Source organism: Dermochelys coriacea, chromosome 11, assembly GCF_009764565.3.
Source record: "Dermochelys coriacea isolate rDerCor1 chromosome 11, rDerCor1.pri.v4, whole genome shotgun sequence".
Taxonomy (NCBI): Eukaryota; Metazoa; Chordata; order Testudines; family Dermochelyidae; genus Dermochelys; species Dermochelys coriacea.
The window spans coordinates 78,167,984-78,189,879 of NC_050078.2; the positions used below are offsets into that span (position 1 = coordinate 78,167,984).

Genomic DNA, 21,896 nt, shown 5'->3' on the forward strand with positions numbered 1-21,896 from the left:
GGCCCCGCGGCTGCGCAGATGTCCCGGCCCCCGACGTCCGTTCCCCCCGCCTGGGTCCCCGCTTTTCACACGCCTCGCTCTGGTGGCCCCGCCTGCAGCCGAGGCGAGCAGCGCCCGGGGCGAGCAGGCGCCCGCGCTCTTCCAAAGCCTGCGCCACCCCTCGCGCCAGCGGCTGCGGCTCCAGCTCCAGCCGAACTCCCAGGGTGAGAAGGGAGCCCGAGGGTCAGCGTTGTGCCCAAAGCCGGGGTTTCCCCCAGAGGCACCTGCAGCCCTAGGGGTACTCAGAGGTCTGCCGGGGATACCTCAACTCACCGAGAGACCGGCCTCGTTTCACAAGAGGCTACCTCAAAAGCACGAGCAAAATCAGTACAGACTCAAAATTTCATACCCTGACTTGTTTATACCGCTCTCTCTCCTACCCCCTGAAACGCAAGCACAATATTTATATTATATGGTAAAATATGAGACAGTAAGCAGGTTTTCAGTAACAGGGGGCTGTGACACTTTTGTATTTCTTTTGTATCTGATTTTGTAAGCAAGCGGTTTGTAAGTGAAGTGAAACTTGGGGGTATGCAAGACAAATCGCACTCCTGAAAGCGGTCGAGTCGGCCGGAAAGATTGAGAACCAGTGGTCTAAACCTTCCAGGACAGATGGCAATCCAGCTGCCTTTTGAAAACTTCCAGCGAAGGAGCATCGCCGACCAGCTCCCGCGGCAGTCTGTTCCATAGTCCCACTGTTCAGTTAGGAAGTTTTTCCTGAAATGTAATCTAAATCTGTTTTGCTTAATTTGAACCCATTACCTCTTGTCCTGCCCTCTAGGCCAAGAGAACTTTTCTCTATCTTCTTTTTGGCAGACTTTCAAGTATTTGAAGACTGCTATCATATTCCCCCCCCCCTCCCCTTAATCTCCTCTTTTCTAAACTAAACATACCCAGTTCCTTCAGCCTTTGCTCATATGGCTTGTGTTCCATCTCTTTGATCATCTTTGGTGCTTGCCTCTTCTGGATCCTTTCCAGTTTCTCTACATCCTTCCTATGCATTGGTGACCAAAATCAGAAACAGTACTCCCGTGGAAGCCTAACCACCGCCGAGTAGAGGGGTTACTATCACCTCCAGTGACTTGTATGCTATGCCTCTGTTCATGCAACCTAAAATTGCATTTGCTTTTTTTGCGGACACTGCTGACACCACAACTCCCACATCCTTCTCAGCAGCGCTACTGCCAAGCCAATTATCCCCCATTCTGTATTTGTGCATTTGATTTTTCTTCATTTTATCATCTACAGCCCACTTCTCCAATTTATCAAGATCCCTCTGACTCTTAGCTGTATGCTCCAAAGTGTTTATAAACACACACCCACCCTGCTCCCGTAGCTTTGTGTCATCTGCAAATTTCATCAGTATGCTCTCTCTATAACATTAATAAAGATGTTAAACACCAGACCCAGAACAGATCCCTGTGGAGCCCCACTTGAGGCTGCCCTCCAATCTGACATAATTCCATTAACAATTATTCATTGTTTGCAGTTGTTTAACCAATTATGTATCTACTTAATGGTAGTTCCGGCAAGCCAGCATTTCTCCAGTTTAATCATCAGAATGTCATGTAGGACGGTCTCAAAAGCCTTGCTAAAGCCCAGGTATATTATGTCCACCGCATTCAGCATCATTTGATATCATACCTCCATCCTTTCCCACAGCAAGGATAGGTGGGAAAGAAGCTTCTAAACTAACTCACTCAAACAGCCAATCTCTATTCCACGTGGAACTCAAAGGATGATGGCTTCACATAGTGGTGGTGGTTGGTGAGAGGATCAGGACAGGAGTTACTTTCAGTGTTTGAAAACCCAACATGTCAATCCAAAATTTTCAGAATATAATCACAAGATTTATACATGAGTGCTTCTGACTGATGCACATATAACTGTTTAGTTGATATTAATGACCTCACTTCCACATGAAAATCTTGAACAGCTTTATAGTAAGAGCAGCAATTAGATACACAGTGTAGGAACCAAAACCAATACATAGTAAGAATTCGCTAATAAAATGTCATTTTAATAACTTTTTACAAGGAATCTGGCTATACACTTTAGAAAAATAAACATAAAAAAGACACTTTTTGTGGCTTCCAATACAATGCTGCAGGCACACTTAAGCAGTTAAGGTTAACAGTTATTCCACATAAGTATGTAAAACGTTGTCAGTGAATAGAGACTTCCTCTAAAAGTGTAAATGTACTACAATTTAATAAAACGGTTACATAAAAATCTGATGCAAAAACATTGTATAGACTCAAACCCCTTTATTCAACTGCACATAAGCGTTGGATTTCCTAGTACTCGGAAACACGAGAATACAAAAGCATCGACTTCAGAAGCAAGTAGCAACCTGGGGTTTTCGGTCACAGATCTGAGAAATGCTCTGATCACTTTATGTTTCTCTGGTGTGGTGGTCCTGGAGTGTTTCCTAAATTTAAATAAAACAACCAATGAATACTGGCATCCTACTAGTATTTACATTACCAATTGTCACAGTACAGTTGTGCATTACTTTCTGTGGTGATGTTTGCTTACCACCATGAATTTCATGTTGGCCTTGTTGAAAGAGGTGATCTCTTCCACAGTCCGCTTAGGAACAATACATACAAGGGACTAAATGGCCTACTAACCTGGAGACCTGGATTCAAGACTAAGTTTCTTTCACAAGCAGCAATGAGCTTGACTGTCTGGTCCTAATTGGATACCTTTTACCACCACCAAAGTGTGATCTCACCGTTTCTTTTAGGCTGAAGTGTACATATTAAAGTTTACTGGAAACTAGAAACCATTTTATTCATAACATTGAGCGATTTTGCTGTGACCTTTTCAAACTATTTCCCACATAAACTAAAAGTGTGATTAATAATTAAAGCAGCATTTCTGAGCCTTCTTCCAATGATAGCCACTTTTCTGAAAAAGTCACTGATTTTGCCAAGATTCAGTAGTAAACTGTTAAACAAAATATTTGATTCTGTGAGGTGCTATCAAGTTTCTATCACAACATATCTGGATTACCTATTCTGCTACCAGGAGTTTCAATAATTATGAAAAGTTTTTCAAATTCATGGCGACAAGCTCTGGTTGAAATCCTGGCCCAACTGAAGTCAATGTCAAACTCCTGATTTCTGATTTCACCCTCAATATACAAAAACTGATTTCACCCTCAATATACAAAATACATCACCTTCAAGTATAATAATTTTTTTCATCTTAATTGGCCTCCTGAAAGTGCTTTGCAAAACTCGGAATTAGAAGCTGATATTAAAACGACCACGTCACTAAAGACAGGAGCCATTATATACAGTTAATATCAAACACAGAGTGACATTATTTAACTTCTAATAAGTGGTAAATTACAGGATAGCGAGTCCTGGGTTTTCCAATTCAAAATAACTTTTTGTTTAGAAATTTAAGCTATTTAGACTGAGGTTAAAAAGAAAAATGGTTGAAATAGAAAACTGAACCAAAAAAAGGTTTCAATTCATGAATATTTTCAGGACTGACTTTTTGTCCTGAATCTAGATGGAAAAATTTTAGAATTCTTAAGCATATTCGAATATTCCATTCCTACCCAACTATCTGTATAGCTTTTTAGAGATCTAGTGGGAATGAAGCAACTTCAATTTAAACCCTCCTCTTAACATGCTTAATGTCTGACAGTATAAGATGACAGAAAAGAAGAATTTTTATCTTTGAACAGCTCCAGTTAAGAAATCATTTGTCGAAGTGTCATGCTTTGAATCTTTTAAGATACAATCCGTGAAAGCAGCAAAACTTCACTTCAAAGATGTACATTTTAATCTCCCCTCCCACCATGACAAATGCAAAGTTGTTTCTTTTTAAAATGTTCTTCACATTTTGTGACTATTAAGGACAATATGTAGCAGGCTTTTGAAAAAAGAAGACGAGACTTTAGAAAAGTCTGAGGGGTGATGAGGTTCATTTTACCTGTTTGTGCACCTCCTAATCTCTGCTGGATAACCTCTAAGCGATGGATGTATTCAGTTAATGACCGTTCGGGGTCTTGAGTAGACACTAGTGACTTCTCCGAAGCTGAACTTGTGGATGGATGTAATCTTAAAAAGAAAAAAAAGAAAAATTAAGTTTCTTCCTTTGTAAAGCCCACAATATACACACAGAGAAGGTGAGTGAAGCGATATCTTTTACTGATCAACTTCTGTTGAGAAAGTGACATGTTTTCAAATTACACAGAGCTCTTCTTCAGGTCCTAAAGAAGAATTTTGTGTAGCTTGAAAGCTTGTCCATTTCATCAACAGAAGTTGGTCCAATAACATATTACCTCACCCACTTTCTCTCTCTAATAGCCTGGGACCAACATGGCTACACCGCACTGCAATATGGCTAAGGCCAGCCTAAATGTCCTCATGTAGTTAATAAGTCAGCATAAGGGAAACTGGAATTTCAAAAAATGTTGCTGTACCTCTCACCCCCATTTTGTGTAATAATGTAATGAATGAGAATGAGTGGTATAATATTTGGGATGGAGTGTGAAAGAAAGTAATATTCTTGTTAAGGGCTAGAAACCTATGAGTCTCAACCCTACTGATATCTAAGGCCTTGTCTACACTACCAGGGTAAGCTGACCTAAGATACACTACTCCAGCTACGTGAGTAACTTAGATCGATCTACCGTGGTGTCTTCACTTTGCTGCGTTAACGGGAAACACTCTCCCGTCGACTTACCTTACTCTTCTGGGGGAGCTGAAGTACCAGAGTCGACCAGAGAGCGCTCTGCCGTTCAATTAGAGGGTCTTCACTAGACCCACTAAATTGACACCCACTGCATCAATTGCAGTAGCAAGGATCTCCCTGGTAGTGAAAAGCCCTAAGAGGTAGCTGCCTAGTGGAAGCAGTTGGCAGGAAACAGCTGTAGAAGGCAGCCCAGGTGCTAAATCTTTTGCTCTGAGAAGTGGTGGGGACAGCAGAGTTGGAGTGCTGCAAGTTCTGTGATGCGTCTCTTAGGGGTACAGTGCAGAATCTCTCCCTTGGTATCTAAGACCCCCTTTGGGGCACTGGGATTTGGCCACTGCTCCCTAATATTGAAAAAAACTTCTAAGTTGGAGGTGAGCGCGCCCTCCCCCCCTTGCACTTTCCCAGATACACACACCTCAAGCCTGCCGGTGTTTGTTACTAATGAAGCATCATAAAATTGCGGGATAGCCATCTCAACTAACACATGGCTTTCACACAAGATTAATGAACTTGCTTCTGTGAAGACATGGTAATAAACTTCAATTTGTGAGACACAAATAATCAAAAATTGCCTCTGTAGGGAGGGATCATGAACACAAACATTAGAAGTACTTTGTTTTGTCAAAATAATATCATTAGATTTCATTAAGAAAAAATCTCATACCAAGAAATCAAGCACATACTGCGTTTAAAACCATTCAAAACAAATTGGAAATACAACTATGTTGAGCATCATGAGACAAATGTAAAACATTTAATAAACGTAAAGAATCAGATTTCCATTCTTGTTCACATAATCTCCCAACAATAGGTTATATTCTTATGACAGACTACTATCTGGCAGAACAAATACAATACATTATGTTATACACTAAGTACCTGTTATGTAACCAGTAAGAGGATTTCGGTGAGTGGCTCACAAATCTAGCAGAACTGGTTCTGTGGCACAATCCAATATCTCGGGTAGGAGGGGAGTTTACATTAACACTTGGGAATTGCTGCTGTCTTAAAACTTCTGTTCTAGCACCAGAAACTGTATTAAACAAGTAATAGTCAACAATGAAATTATGCACAGAAAGCCACATTATGTAACAAAACTAGTGAATGATAGCAAAACAACTTTTATTTTGGTTTTAAAGTCAAAGGCTGAGTCCCTATTTTGAACAATTGTTTTTGACTGTATTAGAAAAGGCCAACATTTTATTGTTTGTAGTAATATAACCACTCCACACATACAACTCTCTGACAAATCATGCACACGCACAGTGTTGAAAGCTACCTTGTGTCTCCCTTCTACAGTCATTTTTCATGACTATTTTATTATAACACCAGAGGCACTTTCATTCTCTGTTCCTATTTTCAAGCCTTTAATCCCAAATATTTCTTTCAATCAATTCTAAAATCTCATGCTTGTTCTCATCTATATCTACAATATGGATATAATGCTATAGATATGGAGCAATACAGATATCCACTTTTTTTTTTTTTTTAAAATGAGAGAGAGGAGACAGGAGTCCAAGAAATTCCAATCAGTCAGTTGGATCCATTTGACCATGAAAAACAGATCACAAAAATTGGCTTTTAAGGAAACTAACGAGATGTTGTTTTGCATTGAGGTAACAAAACTAGTAATTTTTTTTTTTTTAAAAAAGATTAAAATTTGGGAGGTACCTAGACCTTAATGAGAAATACAAAGCTTGAAAGATATCCGTTGAGGTATAAAAGTGATATAAGTAAGTTAAAAATAGTATAAAGAATTAAAAGTAATGTCCCATGTACATCGGGAACTGGAAAATGCACTACATTTTTTTTTGGTTAAATCTGTATTTAGTTCAACATGCAGTCTAATTTTTTATTAAAAACAATGAATTAATGAAAAATGACATCTGAGATATTATATACACAAGTCCATGTATTAAAATCTGTGGTTCTCATAAAACATCTATAAGATTTGGCATGGGAACACAACTGCCAGAATGGATCTGATCTCTAATAGTGGTCAGTAACAGCTGTTTTAGAGGAAGGTTCAAGAAATTCCACAGAAAACAGTTATGGAATAACTTACAGCAGGAAAAGACCTTTCCCAATCTCTATTAAATAGCTCAAGTCATTCAAAAACTTTTTTTATTTTTAATATTTACAGCAACAACCCTGGATACTGTTATCTGTGTGCATGTCCAGTCTCTGCCTTACTGATATCTTGCGGCAATGAGTTCCACCCACAGGGTGACACTGCATGGAATGAAAGATAATTTCCTTTGTTCAGCTTTAAATGCCTTTCATTCTCACTGCCTGTGCCCTTACACAAGAAAAAACAATTAGCTGCTGTCGGAATTATAAATTCTGAATTCCCCAACTATGGTGAGTCGGATCTCAACCATTAAGTTGTGGGAACTGATGTTGTAACAGCTTTTTGTGATAAAATATCAAACCATTTCACTACTAAAGTCTATTAGTTACTACTTAATAAAAACAAATACTATTGAAAAGAAATGTTAATAAACCACAATTATTTGTTCAAAAGAAATCCTCACCTGGGTTATGTCCGATACTGTGAGAAATGTTTTCTCCCTGTGCCCCTTTTCTGTTTACTTTATGCCATTTTTTCACCAAAAACTTTAACCTTGCAAACAATGTAAAGTTTGTATACGGATTAAAAACAGCAGAAAAACAAATATGCACTTAGTTGAAATATTAAACATTATTGCTGATGTGGACATCTTAAATAATACAAATAACCCCAGAAAGGAATTGGGAGCACAAAGATATTCAATTTAAGTCTCCTGGGCATAGGCTTATCAAATAGTTTACTGTGTTAACTGCCCTTTGGATATTTATTAAACGGCTCATGGAGCCAGACAAGAAAATTCAGAATTTATAAACTGGTTTTAAAGCAGAGCTTCTCTCTACATTGCACCAAGCTGAGAGAAACATGTCATCCCTTGACTTTAGCAAAGCTTTTGATACAGTCTCCCACAGTATTCTTGCCACCAAGTTAAAGAAGTGTGGGCTGGATGAATGGACGATAAGGTGCATAGAAAGCTGGCTAGATCATCGGGTTCAACGAGTAGTGATCAATGGCTCCATGTCTAGTTGGCAGCTGGTATCAAGCAGAGTGCCCCACTGGTCCGTCCTGGGGCCGGTTTTGTTCAATATCTTCATTAATGATCTGGAGGATGGTGTGGATTGCACCCTCAGCAAGTTTGCAGATGACACTAAACTGGGAGGAGAGGTAGATACGCTGGAGGGTAGAGATAGGATACAGAGGGACCTAGACAAATTAGAGGATTGGGCCAAAAGAAATCTGATGAGGTTCAGCAAGGGCAAGTGCAGAGTCCTGCACTTAGGACGGAAGAATCCCATGCACCGCTACAGACTAGGGACCGAATGGCGAGGCAGCAGTTCTGCAGAAAAGGACCTGGGGGTTCCAGTGGACGAGAAGCTGGTTATGAGTCAACAGTGTGCCCTGGTTGCCAAGAAGGCTAACGGCATTTTGCGCTGTATAAGTAGGGGCATTGCCAGCAGATCGAGGGACGTGATTGTTCTCCTCTATTTGGCACTGGTGGGGCCTCATCTGGAGTACTGTGTCCAGTTTTGGGCCCCACACTACAAGAAGGATGTGGAAAAATTGGAAAGATTCCAACAGAGGGCAACAAAAATGATTAGGGGGCTGGAGCACATGACTTATGAGGAGAGGCTGAGGGAACTGGGATTATTTAGTCTGCAGAAGAGAAGAACGAGGGGGATTTGATAGCTGCTTTCAACTACCTGAAAGGGGGTTCCAAAGAGAATGGAGCTAGGCTGTTCTCAGTAGTACCAGATGACAGAACAAGGAGTAATGATCTCAAGTTACAGTGGGGGAGGTTTAGGTTGGATATTAGGAAAATCTTTTCCACTAGGAAGGTGTTGAAGCACTGGAATGGGTTACTGAGGAAGGTGGTGGAATCTCCTTCCTTAGAGGTTTTTAAGGTCAGACTTGACAAAGCCCTGGTTGGGATGATTTAGTTAGTGTTGGTCCTGCTTTGAGCAGGGGGTTGGACTAGATGACCTCCTGAGGTCCCTTCCAACCCTGATATTCTATGATTCTATGAAACGACAGTTATCTCAATTAAAAAAACCCTATTAAGCTTCACCCACTCTGCCAGCTGTAACAGAATGCAGTGAACACAAACAAGAAAGGTGTAATACTAAGGAACAGGATGAGGAACCTATCCTAACATATTCCCTATGAAGACATAAGATGCCATTAGGAAACTTTCACGCAAAGGTTTTCAAGATTCTATACCGGGGCAGGAGGAGACAAAATGAACAAAAGCATAAACAAGCTTCTTATAGTGAAGTCTTCATTTACTTTTTCATTTTTAATGTATATGACATTTTCTCCCTTCCACCTTTGTGTGTGTGTGTCTGTCTAAAATGTTTAAAAAAGTCACGTTTGGTGACGTACAATATGCAAAGGCAAGTCCCTGGTAATAGAAACCCAGTCCCAAAAGACTGTTCATGTGGCAGTAAGAAAAGTAACCAATAGGGTAATGCAATTATAACACCCTAAAAACACCATCCAATCACCTCAACCGTTCCTGCCTTCCCTTTGTTTTGTCTCTGAGCTTAGCAGATCCTTCCCTTTCTCCGTCCCTGCTCAGCGTGGGCAGAAGGTTTATGGCACCTTTCCTCCGTACCCCTTATGAATGCATGATGTTGGAGGATGCCCTCCCCTTTACTGCCACCTTTGGGGGCTGTAGGGAACCCTGGGGCAGCTCCTCATGCTCCACAGGATTGGTCACTGGTTTCCTGCTCCTGCATGTCATCCTGCCGCTGTTGCCATGAAACCTTCCCTCTCAGGTATAACAAAGTACAGGGCTTATTCCTGTGTTGGGACTAACTCTCTAATTAGAGTCACATCAGCAATTATTAACCTCAACCAATCACACTTTTACAAAGTGAGGGAAAGACTCAGGAAGAACCCCGTTACATTTAGAACAAAATTATTTTTAAATTTAAAAAGTTATATTTCAAAGACCTCCAACCAACAGAGAGCTGGGTTTTTCATTTTGAAATTATCTGTTTATTACAGCTTGATCCTTTGTGGATAAATCAATGTGACAAGCTTCGTGACGGATGAAAAGTAGACTTGTTGGCGGAACTCAGAGGAACGTACTCATTGCTGATGAAGCATGAATGAGGTCAGATGGAAGGATTAATACTTCAGGCCAATGACTGGTGATACAATAGTCTACTATGGGTTAGAATACACTCAGTAAGCCCAGACAGAGGGGATATTGCCTGAATGGGTCATTCCTTCACAGGTGCTACATGTGAATACAGATACCAGATACTATGGGGTTGGGTGCAGTATAAAAATAGACAGAAGCAGCTTTCAGGAAGCAATATTTTAAGGTATTCTAATAAGGCACATATGAAACACATTGGCCTTGAACATACCCTATTGGTCAAACACACAATTATTGTCTAAATAACACTTTGAAATAACTGTTGAACAAATCTTTCACTCCAGAGTAAGGGAATTACAACTAAGCAGTTCTACAAATGAAAAATCTGGGGAATGTATTGTGGATGCTCTAACATTTACAAGGAAAACATAGGAAAATTATTTTATGAGTTTGTTTTTACCTTGATACTGCAATGACCACTCTCACTGCAGATCTGAACTTGGTAAAAGGACGGGAACGTGATTCAGGGACCTGCAGGTCTGCAGGCGAAGGATAGACTCCCATACGAGCTATCAGCGACAGCGTTGCCTGCTCACAATCCTGGAATCCACCCAGAAGCAGAAGAAGGTATTTCTTCTGATAAACGAGAGCCTTTCTAAAACTCTCTGCTCGCAGATACTTCCTGTATAATTTCTGCAACTGAAAAAAACCCAAGTCATTGAAATTTAATTAAGGAAGCCTGAACACTCGTTGTATAGCCAGACCTGTTGACCTCCACAAGTTCTCCCACAACCCGTTTTCCGTGGCTTGACAAAATCTAGCTAAATCTGTTTTGCTTTGGAAAATTGTGCGGAAGGCCATATAATAAGAACTACTTCTAAAACTTTGAATAAATTGTATAGTGTTTTTGAAAATGAAACGTCCAATTAAAATTTGCATTACTGAAGCTCCCGCTAATATGGACCATTTACTGAAAATTAACACTGTTTGTGATACTGGCAGCATGGAAGCCTTACATGTATGGCTGCTATACCTCTACCTGTCTATGAGGCCTTGTCTACACCAAGGAATTTTTGCAGGGTTACTTGACCTGTCAAGTAAGGTTCTAAGAACAGGTGCCAGAAGACATCTGCATTAGTGCTTCCAACATTGCTGATATGAGGGCAGCTACAACAGCAGCTATTTCCTAGCACAGACAAGGCCTTATGTAACTAACTTTACAGGCATTTGATTTTGGACTGTCCAATTGTCTTAATATTTGTGAGCTTCTGAACACCATATTCATACCTGACACTGGGAAAATGGTTTCACTGTTTACCTTCTAGAACAGGATTTGTGTTAACTAGTTAATATGAATAAGCATGCATGTTGGATTCAACGTTAATCTAACTTGATCGCGATGAAATGGTCACAAAGGGGTTAATAGATGCTTCTGAAGTTCAAAGGAAACTATGCACTGAATACATAATATTCATGGATGGTTGGTAAGTTCTTGTGACAGACAAGAGGCTTGTGTCTCCCTCAGACAACTTTTAGACCACAGAGAAGCCCGAGAGTTACAGAGGAATTTGTATCTTAAATGACTTGGCAACAAGAGTAACTTTTCTTATTGAAGACATATGCGGAAGAGTACTTTTGAATGGCCTCGTGAACAACATGTTATCTAACTATCACTAACAATCTTTTGAAAGGTGACCGCAAAGATTTTCCTAAAAAATTGAAAAACTGTAAAATTCCAAAACTGTAAACAATAAATGCAGTTTATATAGCAGCAAAATAATTCTATATTTAATGAAAATTACCTAATATCCTGACAAATATGAGATGCAGAGATCTTGGTTCTTTTGTTACAGAAAGTACTATCATATTTATCATAAACAAAGAGAATTCAAATAGAATTCGGAATAGAATGATTTTTCTTTTTTAACCTTCTTTATGGTATCCACTTAGCAGTTACCAAGAAAACTGCAGCCTGGGTTTCCCCAAAAGTCAAGGATCTTGATGTGATAACTGTCTCAAATTGTGTTAAAATAAATGGACTACGTTACTAACAATGGGTATATACTTCATCTACCTCTCTGAATCCTATTCAAGAGGTTTTGTCTTTTTTAATTAAATAAATGCTTCGATTCAAATTTAAGATTAGATCTATGCAGAGGATAACTATGTTCATGAAGTAAAGTAAAACCTACTTGTTTAGTTTTTCTAGAATATAATTTAAAGGGTTACCACCAATTTGAAATCTAGTGAATTTCAAAAAAACATATTAAGTAGTTTAAATATTACCCCAGCCAATTTCTATTGTTTAACAATGTTTTTAAAGATTTTTCTTCCCATGTTACATGTGAAAGAGCCAAACAACAGGGGAAACTGACTGGCTCTAAAGAGAAAACAGTGGACTAACTTTAAACAATGTGTTATGGAAGGCACAAAATACACAAATGGGAAAAACAAGGTCCCCCCCCCCCCCCAATCTTTGGTTACAGTTACTTTAGACAGAGCAAACAAGCATAACAGCCTCTTCCCTGAAAATCCACCTGGACTGCATGAAGTAACAAGTTTAGTTAAAACTAGGGCTGTCAAGCGAATAAAAAATTAATCACAATTAATCACACTGTTAAACAATAACAGAATACCATTTATTTAAATATTTTTGGATGTTTTCTACATTTTCAAATATATTGATTTCAATTACAACACAGAATACGAAGTGTAAAGTGCTCACTTTATATTTATCTTTGATTACAAATACTTGCACTGTAAAAAACAAAATAAATAGTATTTTTCAATTTACCTAAACAAGTACTGTAGTGCAATCTCTTTATCATGCAAGTTGAAAAACCGGTTACCTACCTCTCATAACTGTTGTTCTTCGAGATGTGTTGCTCATGTCCATTCCAATAAGTGTGTGCACACGATTGTCGAAAGGTTTTTCCCCTAGCGGTACACGAAGGGTCGACTGTGAAGCACCCTGGAGTGGCTCCCTCATGGCGGTGTCTATAGGACACTGCCGACCCGCCGCCTGCTCAGTCCCTTCTTGCCAGAAGACTCCGACAGAGGGGAGGTGGATGGGATTTGGAATGGACATGAGCAACACATCTCGAAGGACAACAGTTACGAGAGGTAGGTAACCGTTCTTCTTCTTCGAGTGCTTGCTCATGTCCATTCTAATACGCGACTCCCAAGCAGTTTCTCTGGAGGAGGGGTCGGAGTTCACCTGATTGCTGATTGTAGGACTGCCCTGCCGAATGCTGCGTCATCCCTTGTTTGGTGGGTGATGCCATAGTGTGACGTGAAGGTGTGGATGGAAGACCATGTTGCTGTCTTGCATATGTCTCAAACAGGGGCGTGTGCAAGAAAAGCTGCGGATGAAGCCTAAGCTCTCGTGGAGTGCGCCGTCAACGGCGGGGGCGGAACTTTGGCCAGGTCATAGCATGTTCTAATGCAGGATGTGATCCACGACGAAATGTGCTGGGATGAGATGGGAAGCCTTCTCATCCTTTCGGCGATTGCAATAAAGAGCTGTGGAGACTTACGAAATGGTTTTGTGAATTCAATGTAGAAGGCTAGGGCATGCCTGATGTCCAGGGAATGGAGCATCCACTCTCTGCCAGTGGCATGAGGCTTAGGGAAGAAGACCAGTAAAAATATGTCCTGATTCACGTGAAACTGGAAGATCACCTTGGGTAGAAATGCAGGGTGAGGACACAGCTGAACCTTGTCTTTGTAAAAGACAGTATGGGGGGCTTGGAGGTAAGCTCTTGGAGCTCAGACACCGTTCTGGCTGATGTTATAGCCACCAGAAAGGCAACCTTCCAAGAGAGATAGGAGAGAGGGCAGGTGGCCTTGGGCTCAAATGGAGGGCCCATGAGCCTGGACAAGACTAGGTTGAAGTCCCACTGGGGAACGGGTTGCCGCACATGGGGGTAAAGCCTGTCCAAGCCCTTAAGGAATCGGCCCACCATGGGGCTTCCAAAGACTTATCTACCCGCTGCCCCTGGTGGGAGGCCGAGGTGGCAGACAGGTGCACTTTTATAGATGATATTGTCAGCCTTTGTTGCTTCAGGTCCAGTAAGTAGTCCAAAACGAGGGGAACTGGCACTTGCTGTGGTGGGATATCCTTCTGCAGGGACCAAATAGAAAACCGCTTCCACTTTGCCAGATATGTGGCTCGGGTGGAAGATTTCCTACCTCCCAGGAGAACTTCTCTCACTGAGTCCGAACACTGGAGCTCCAACGGGTTCAACCATGGAGTTTCCATGCTGTGAGGTGGCGGGACTCCAGGCTGGGGTGCTGGAACTTGCAATAGTCCTGAGTGATGAGGTCTGGGCATAAGGGAAGGGTTACTGGTCTGTCGACCAATAGGCTTAACAGCGTAGTGAACCTGAGCTGGTGGGGCCATGCCGGCACTATAAAGATCAATGAAGCTCTGTGTATGAGGGCAGGGCAGGAATGCATGGAGCACGTGACTTGTCCATGTGAAGTGAAAAACATCCGCGATGGAGACCGCTTGCTGATTAGCAACGCAAAGCTGGAGCCCCCTGGTCGAGCTGACTTTATGGCCAAAAAGGTCCAGCTTCTTAGCGTCCCGAGACTTTGGGACGGGACCTGGTTGACCTTGCCACTCTTTGTGGTTCGCTGCATCCACCACTAATGTTCCAGGCTGAGGGTAGGTAAAAAGGTGTTCGTACCCCTTCTGCGGCACAAAATACTTTCCTTCCACCCCTTTGGCTGTGGGAGGTGTGGAGGCCGGGATCTGCCATAGCACCTTTGTGGTGTTTTGTATGGTCTTGTAAGGGGCAAGGCTAACCTAGAGGTACCCTCCTGGGCAAGAATGTCCACCATTGGGTTTGAGTCTTCTGACACCTCTTCAGCCTGGAGGGGTAAGTTTTGGGCCACCCTCTAAGAAGGTCCTGGTGCGCCCTATTGTCCATCGCAGGGTGTGTGTAGTGGAGGTGCCAGCCACTGCCTCATCTGGCGAAGAGGATGATGAGGCCCATGGGACCAGGTCCTCCTGATCCTCAGGCTCTCTGGAGGCTGGCTCTGGTAGGTCTGCCCTATTTGGGGCAGACAGTGGCACTGGTACCACATGGGGTGCTGGTTCGAGAGTTGCACCCGTTTGTGAAGACCCACTCAGTCTTACTTCCTCTGGAATGATGGCCAAAGCATAAAGGGACATATGAATGTTTAGCATATCTGGCATGTAAATACCTCACAACGCCAGCTACAAAAGTGCCATGTGAACATCTCTTTTCACTTTCCGGTGACATTGTAAATAAGAAGCAGGCAGCATTACCTCCCATAAATGTAAGCAAACTTGTTTGTCTTGGCGATTGGCTGAACAAGAAGTAGGACTGAGTGGACTTGTAGGCTCTGAAGTTTGCCATTGTTTTGACTTTGAGTGCAGTTATGGAACAAAAAAAAAATCTTCATTTGTAAGTTACACTTTCACGATAAAGAGATTGCACTATAGTACTTGTATGAGGTGAACTGAAAAATACTATTTCTTTTGTTTATCATTTTAACAGTGAAAATATTTGTAATAAAAAATAATATAAAGTGAGCACTGTACACTTTGTATTCTGAGTTGTAATAGAAATCAATATATTTGAAAATATAAAAAATCATGCAAAATATTTAATACACTTCAATTGATATTCTATTGTTTAACAGTGTGATTAATCACGATTAATTTTGAGTTAATCGTGTGAGTTAAGTGTGATTAATTGACAGCCCTAGTTAAAACTATACACATTCTTCAATTAAACCTTTGCTATTAGCTATCTGAACAGGGCTCAGACAACATAAATCTCAATTCCACACATCAAGTATTAAAATGATGCCAAAGTGTCATAGTCTTTCACCGAACAATTTTATTCAACATTAATCTCCTGCACGTCTCAGTTTACAGAAAGGACTAAAACAGTTACAAAAATGATCATCCCTGCACAGGAGAGCACCTCAAGAGGAGCTAGCAGATCCCTACCTGAGGGGAAGGGTCACTAGCCTGCCACCCACGGCTCTCAACCAGGAACAAGCACCATCTCGCTGGCCAGAAGAGACTGAGGAAGAGACCTAGGAGCAGCTGGCTTAAGACAGAAAAAAGGTTCCGACCCTGCCGGACCTTACGGTTGCCCTGGCACCGCAACAGGATGCCACCCAGAGTCCATGGGGGCACTACTAGAAACAAGCCACCACTGCAACTTAGATTATAGGGGCCACGCCCCAAACTAAAGGGACAACAGTAGGAAGTAGCTCAGGACAATGGATGTAGACTCCCCACTGGTAGGTCCCTTACTCAGGGGTTAACTTCCAAAGGATCCTGAGCTGAGACCTGATGGAGTGGGAGAGCCTGGCTCCTCCTAGCTCCCCTGCAGCCTTAAAGACCGAGGTACCTTGACCAAGCAGGGAGCTGCAAAGCAAGCACTCCAGCCACTAGGCCACCAAGCCCTCTTTCACAATTATTTAAAGAAGCATTTTTGTAAAAGTACTCCAGAACAAAATATAGGAAATGACGTATTGGCTGGGGGAATGGGACGCTCACTAAATAATTTAACAAGTCTAATCCTGAAAAATCTGTGTGTTCAATGGAATACACGCATTTAAGCATGGCAGATTTATGCACAAAAATGCCACAATTGCATGAACTAAACCAGGATGTGCTAACATATTTGGCCAATTATGACCCTATATAGCCACATTTGCCCCAAAATATCTAATTTAAACAAGTAGCCATGGGATTTGTATAAATACATTAGATACTTGCAAACATGCTTGTATATTCAAAGTAGTTCCACACCTTAAATACTGTGAGCAGTTCTGGTCTCCCCCATCTCAAAAAAGATGCATCAGAATTGGAAAAAAATACAGAGAAGGGCAACAAAAATGATTAGGGGTATGGAATAAATTCCACATGCAGACAGATCAAAAAGACTGGGACCATTCAGCTTAGAAAAAAGACGACTAACAGCCGTTGAGAGAGGTCTATAAAATCATGAATAGCGTGGAGACTGTGAATAAGGAAGTGTTATTTACCCCTTCCCATAACACAAGAATCAGGGGTCACCCTATGAAATTAATAGGCAGCAGGTTTACACCAAACAAAAAGGAATACTTCTTCACACAGTGCACAGTCTACTTGTGGAAATCATTGTCAGTGTGAAGGATTTAGCTGTGAAGGCTAAAAATACAACTGGGTTAAAAAAGAATTAGATAAGTTCATGGAGAATAGGTCTATCAATAGCTATTAGCCAAGATGGTCAGGGATGCAACCCCATGCTCTGTGTCTCCCTAAACCTCTGACTACCAGAAGCTGGGACTGAAGATAATTGCCCTGTTCTGTTCATTCTGAAGCACTTGGCACTGGCCACTGTAGGAAGACAGATACTGGCCTAGATGGACCACTGGCCTGACCCTGCATAGCCATTTTTATTTTATCATCTTACAAAGTCAGGCTCAAGATGTTTTTTCCTGAAAAAATTACAATGTACATCCAATCCAACCATATGTAAGAAATATCATTCCATCTTGTAAAAGTGTCATATGTTAATTCCGAAACATGAATAATAGCAAAAATAAGTGTCTCATCACATTTTGAGGAGAATCTTAAAGCAGTTTCCAAACATTATTTCACAACAAATCTGTACCATAGGTATATGAAAATATGGTAAACTACAGTACAAATTCTCTGTGGTCGTGGGTCTAGCAACCTGACTGCTCTCCAGAGTTCATTTCTGATCATATTTTGCAACATCCATTTTACCTTTGGGCTGGAAATTTCCATAATTGGCTTGTTTTCAATTTCAACAGTAGCTTTAGCCAGCTCAGATTCTGCCTGTTTCAAAGCATTCTGCAAAATAGTTTTTTCTCGCTGCCAGGAAGCCCTTTCTGATTCCTGGACGGAGTGAGCATCATCTGTAGAGAGGATCTAAAAAATGAAATTCAAAGAAAGAATATAAAATAACCATCAAGGTTCAGTACTTCCAAAGGAATGTAAAAGTTGTATCTTTTAAGTCAAATTCAATAGTAAATTGACTTTATGGAAAAACTAGAATGCCAGAATAACTATACTGGAAATTTCAAGCAGCAACAAGATGTTATCCAGATAGGATGGGAATTTCAAGTAGAACTTCAGTCCATGTTAACAAGTAAAGAAAATTAGACAGTCCTTGCCTAAAAATCTTAGTCTTATTAGTTTATATGGCTCCCATTCACCTTAATACCAGAGGGACTCCAAAATGTTTAAACAATAGAAATACTAATCTCAGTCTTCCTTCCCAGCCTATATGTAGCAGAAAGAGCTTGATTTGCTTATAGTTTTTGTATGCTATGTACATGCATAGAAATTACACATGAATTTGAAAAAGTGGGTTCTGCACTTAATTCTGAGAGCAGTTATTCTCATCTCATATGGTCACTTTCATCTCTTGTGGGAATGAGTTGTCTGCTCAAGGTCCAGCTCCAGTGAAAGATCAGTCTCTTGTGCTCACAAGCGTCACTCTATTGGTTAACCCTTCCAGGGTTGGAATGGAAGTGTAACTATCACAATAGGGTATGGCAACAAAGGGTGGGGAAATCTCTCAGGTAGCTAGGTTAAACCTTTTGGAGTCTTTGTCCATCAAAAAAGCAGGGCATAGAATAGAGCATCAAGGTGACATGCTGACAGTGACCTATGTTACTTAGCAGATAAGCTGCTATTTGTGCAGATTTGAGCTTTATCAGTATGCACAGCATTATTTCTCAACAATCAATTAATATACCATCACACTTTGAACAATGAAGGGCACAGGATATCTGATAAACAGAAAACCCCAATATGTGCTAGACCATGCAGGTCTAGTATATTGGTATTTTATTAGCATCAGGCCAGCAGGTAGTTGCTTTCAGTCTCCTGCCACGTATACAGCTATGTGACAGGAAAGAGAAAAATATAAATCAAATAAAAATGAATATATACCCGTCTGTTACCAATTCCCCTATGATGCTGCTGCTGAAGATTCTTCTCAAGTTGACAAATCGCTGCTCTTAATTTTAATTTCTCCTCTGTCAGTGTTGTTACAGACTTTGTAAGTTCTCCATTTTCTTTCAGCAACAAGTCTACCAGAGAAACTGAATCTTGCAGTGGTTTCTTTTTAAAAAAATTGGGGAAAAACAAATTTGAGTTCTACTAACATTTATAGCTTCACCAAGCAATAAACCAGACTGCAATAATTTTCATTTTTAAACTTTACAGTAGAAGGAGGCAAAGCATAAAGTGCTCCTCTCCTCTATAATAAACACAGTTGAGAAACAGGCTAAACCAGCCATTTTATAGAGCTGGTAGAAACCGTCCAACTATCAACTTTTTGATAATTTGGCAGGAGAAAACTGGAAAAAAGATAAACAAAATTTGTGTGAATTTTTGAAAGGTTCCGATCAGTTATAGAGTTTGTCAGATTTATTGTGAAAAATTTCAATGCAATCTAAAAAAAACTGTAAAAATGTTTAAAAAAAATCACATTTTTCCACTAGCTCTACTATTCAAGCACTTAAAATAAAAATATGATTATAAAACAAAACACAGCAAAACGAAAGTATTAAAATTAATTAGAAAAAGCTTATAAGTGATAACATTGTAAGAGAACAAAGGTATTTTTTTAAAACAGTATTATACTGTTGTTTAGCCATCATTGAGTCAGACAGTTTGAGGCCAGAAGGGCCCACCAGATCTAGTCTTACCTCTTGTATAGCATAGGCCATCACCCACACACTATACCCAACAATCGAAATGGGCCAAAGCTGCCATATGCACAGTAAACAATTTTATACTGACTTTTAAAATTATGGACTGCATTGTGGTGTACCTGGAATTTTGCATATTCAAATAACTATGTAGATCCGTTTATTTAAAATGTACACTATTGCAACTTCCCTATATCTTTGAAAAACAAGCCACAAGAAAATTAGAGGCGAAGAACTTCATTACAACACTACTATGGTCATTCGTGTACATGAGGTATACAAACAAAATTTTTTGGGGGGTGTGGTGAGGGGGGAGATCAATGCAACATGGATCTCTAAGGGAGAATTGTGCCCCTAGACAAACTAAACTCTTTGGGCCAGATCATCAACTGGTGTAAGTCATTGTAGATCATTTTGGAGCCAGTTATTATTTACTCTAAGGTCACTTTAGAATGACCTGGCAGAATAAAGGAGCCTTAAAACGGGAATAAATTATATTTATACCTATTGTAAGGCTGCTTTAAACAGAGAGAGGCATAAAGAAGTCTTCATATAATGAGAATCAAGCCTACTGACTACAATGGAGTTTTGCTGATATATAGCAGCTGAAGATATGGCACATTATTCGGGCTTGGTTTACACAACAAAGATATATTGGTGTAGCTATGGCATTATGAAGTGTATTAACAGGATTACTATAGAAGACATAGGAGGTAACTGTTCTGCTTGACTTCACACTGGTTAAGTCTCACCTCGAGTAGTGTGTCCAGTTTTGAGCACCACACCAAGAAAGATGCGGACAATCTGGAGAGAGTCCCGAGAAGAGCAACATGAATGATAAAAGGCTTAGAAAACATGACCTAGGACAAGGGTTCTTTCTGAGGCTCCCCTGACAATGCTACAAAAGCTCCAAGGCCTAACTGTGCCACAACAACGGTATTTCTGCATATCCCAGAGATTAAAAGCTGTATTAAATGGATTGTTATAGTTACTTACACACACACACACACACACACACACACAATATAAAAAAGACAATATAGGCACAAAAATAGCCTGATTATTATTTTTATTTACTCAGTTGAAACTTCTTGTCGCTGATCAACAATTCTGTCAAGATGTGGGCATATCTTTGACAAGCACACGCGCATGTCATGGTCAATATTCATCTTGGTTCAGTACTTTGTTTTCATTGATGTCATGGCTGAAAATCCAACTTTGCATATGTAGGTGGTACTAAAGAGGATCAAAATTTTCAGTGCTGCAGAAGAAGCAGTGATGTATTCATCAGAACACTCACACCAAAATTTCTCCAGCGGCATTTCTTTGAACTTGATTCTGAGAGAGCCGTCTGATGAAATGTCAATGAGCTCTTCTAACAATTTTGATGGAACGTCGGATGGAAGCTTAGCTTCAATGTTCTCACTGAAAGGGTTTGTAGTCCATGTCTGTAGCACCTTGTTCCGTTGCGAGTATGGGAAAATAAGCATTACATTTGTTAAGCAAACCAGACAGATGCGCTGCTAGCTGAGGTTTAATTACGTCAAAGTCAATGTTTTGTTCCTGAATGAAAGAATGTAAGAGCTCAAATAGATCAGTAGTGCCCCCACAGACACGAACTTTCCAGAGTTGTAGTCTTCTTTTGAATGCCTCAATTCTTTCATGCTGGGCAATAAAATTAGTGTTCCCACATTGCATAGCTTTATTCAGCTTATTCATTTCACTGAATATGTCTGCGAGATAACCCAGTTTTGCCAGCAACACATCTTTCAGCACTTTGGCAAATTCAGTTTTCTTATCAACTAAAAGTACATAACTCTTCCTTGAGATTAAATATACAGGCAAGCATTCTGCCTCGAGATAGCCATCTCACCTCTGTATGCATGAGCAAGGAAAGGTACTCTGCACCCACTTCCTCACAAAGTGCAGGAAAACACCTGGAGTTTGTTGCTCTGGATTTAATAAAATTAACAAGCATTATTGTGAAGACCTGGTTCAATAACTTTTCCAGCAAGCGCTTCTCGGTGTAAAAAGCAGTGTGTCCAAATAGCGCAGCAACGACTTATTTTGCACAACACCGGAATGTTTTCTGGCCATTGCTGTGGCTCCATCAGTGCAGACCCCAATGCAATTAGTCCAGCTGATTTCTGCTGAAATCATAAAATCATCTAACAGTTTGAAAATGTCGTCTGTTGTGGTCTTGAGCTCTTTGAGGAACAAAAAGTCTTCCTTTATTTCCTTATTCCACAC

General features: G+C 40.5%; 1 protein-coding gene and 1 long non-coding RNA gene across 19 annotated transcripts in view; one reads left to right on the plus strand and one right to left on the minus strand.

Annotated features, from left to right (window-relative positions):
• Positions 1 to 2,038: 2,038 nt before the first annotated feature.
• The window catches only part of PCNT (pericentrin), a 238,033-nt gene continuing 218,175 nt past the window's right edge, over positions 2,039 to 21,896 (minus strand). For all 18 annotated transcript variants that reach the window (XM_043505819.1, XM_043505821.1, XM_043505806.1 and 15 more), the window contains 7 exons: positions 18,883 to 19,053; positions 17,689 to 17,853; positions 10,387 to 10,625; positions 7,290 to 7,378; positions 5,635 to 5,788; positions 3,991 to 4,118; positions 2,039 to 2,470 (listed from right to left, as the gene is read on the minus strand). In XM_043505819.1, the coding sequence (XP_043361754.1) occupies positions 2,430 to 2,470; positions 3,991 to 4,118; positions 5,635 to 5,788; positions 7,290 to 7,378; positions 10,387 to 10,625; positions 17,689 to 17,853; positions 18,883 to 19,053 (987 nt within the window). In that variant the 3' untranslated portion in view covers positions 2,039 to 2,429. The remainder of the gene's footprint in view (positions 2,471 to 3,990; positions 4,119 to 5,634; positions 5,789 to 7,289; positions 7,379 to 10,386; positions 10,626 to 17,688; positions 17,854 to 18,882; positions 19,054 to 21,896) is intronic.
• LOC122458223 lies at positions 12,687 to 15,403 on the plus strand. The gene is made up of 3 exons (XR_006278138.1): positions 12,687 to 13,059; positions 14,866 to 14,870; positions 15,367 to 15,403. It is a non-coding gene; the product is annotated as an uncharacterized LOC122458223 (long non-coding RNA).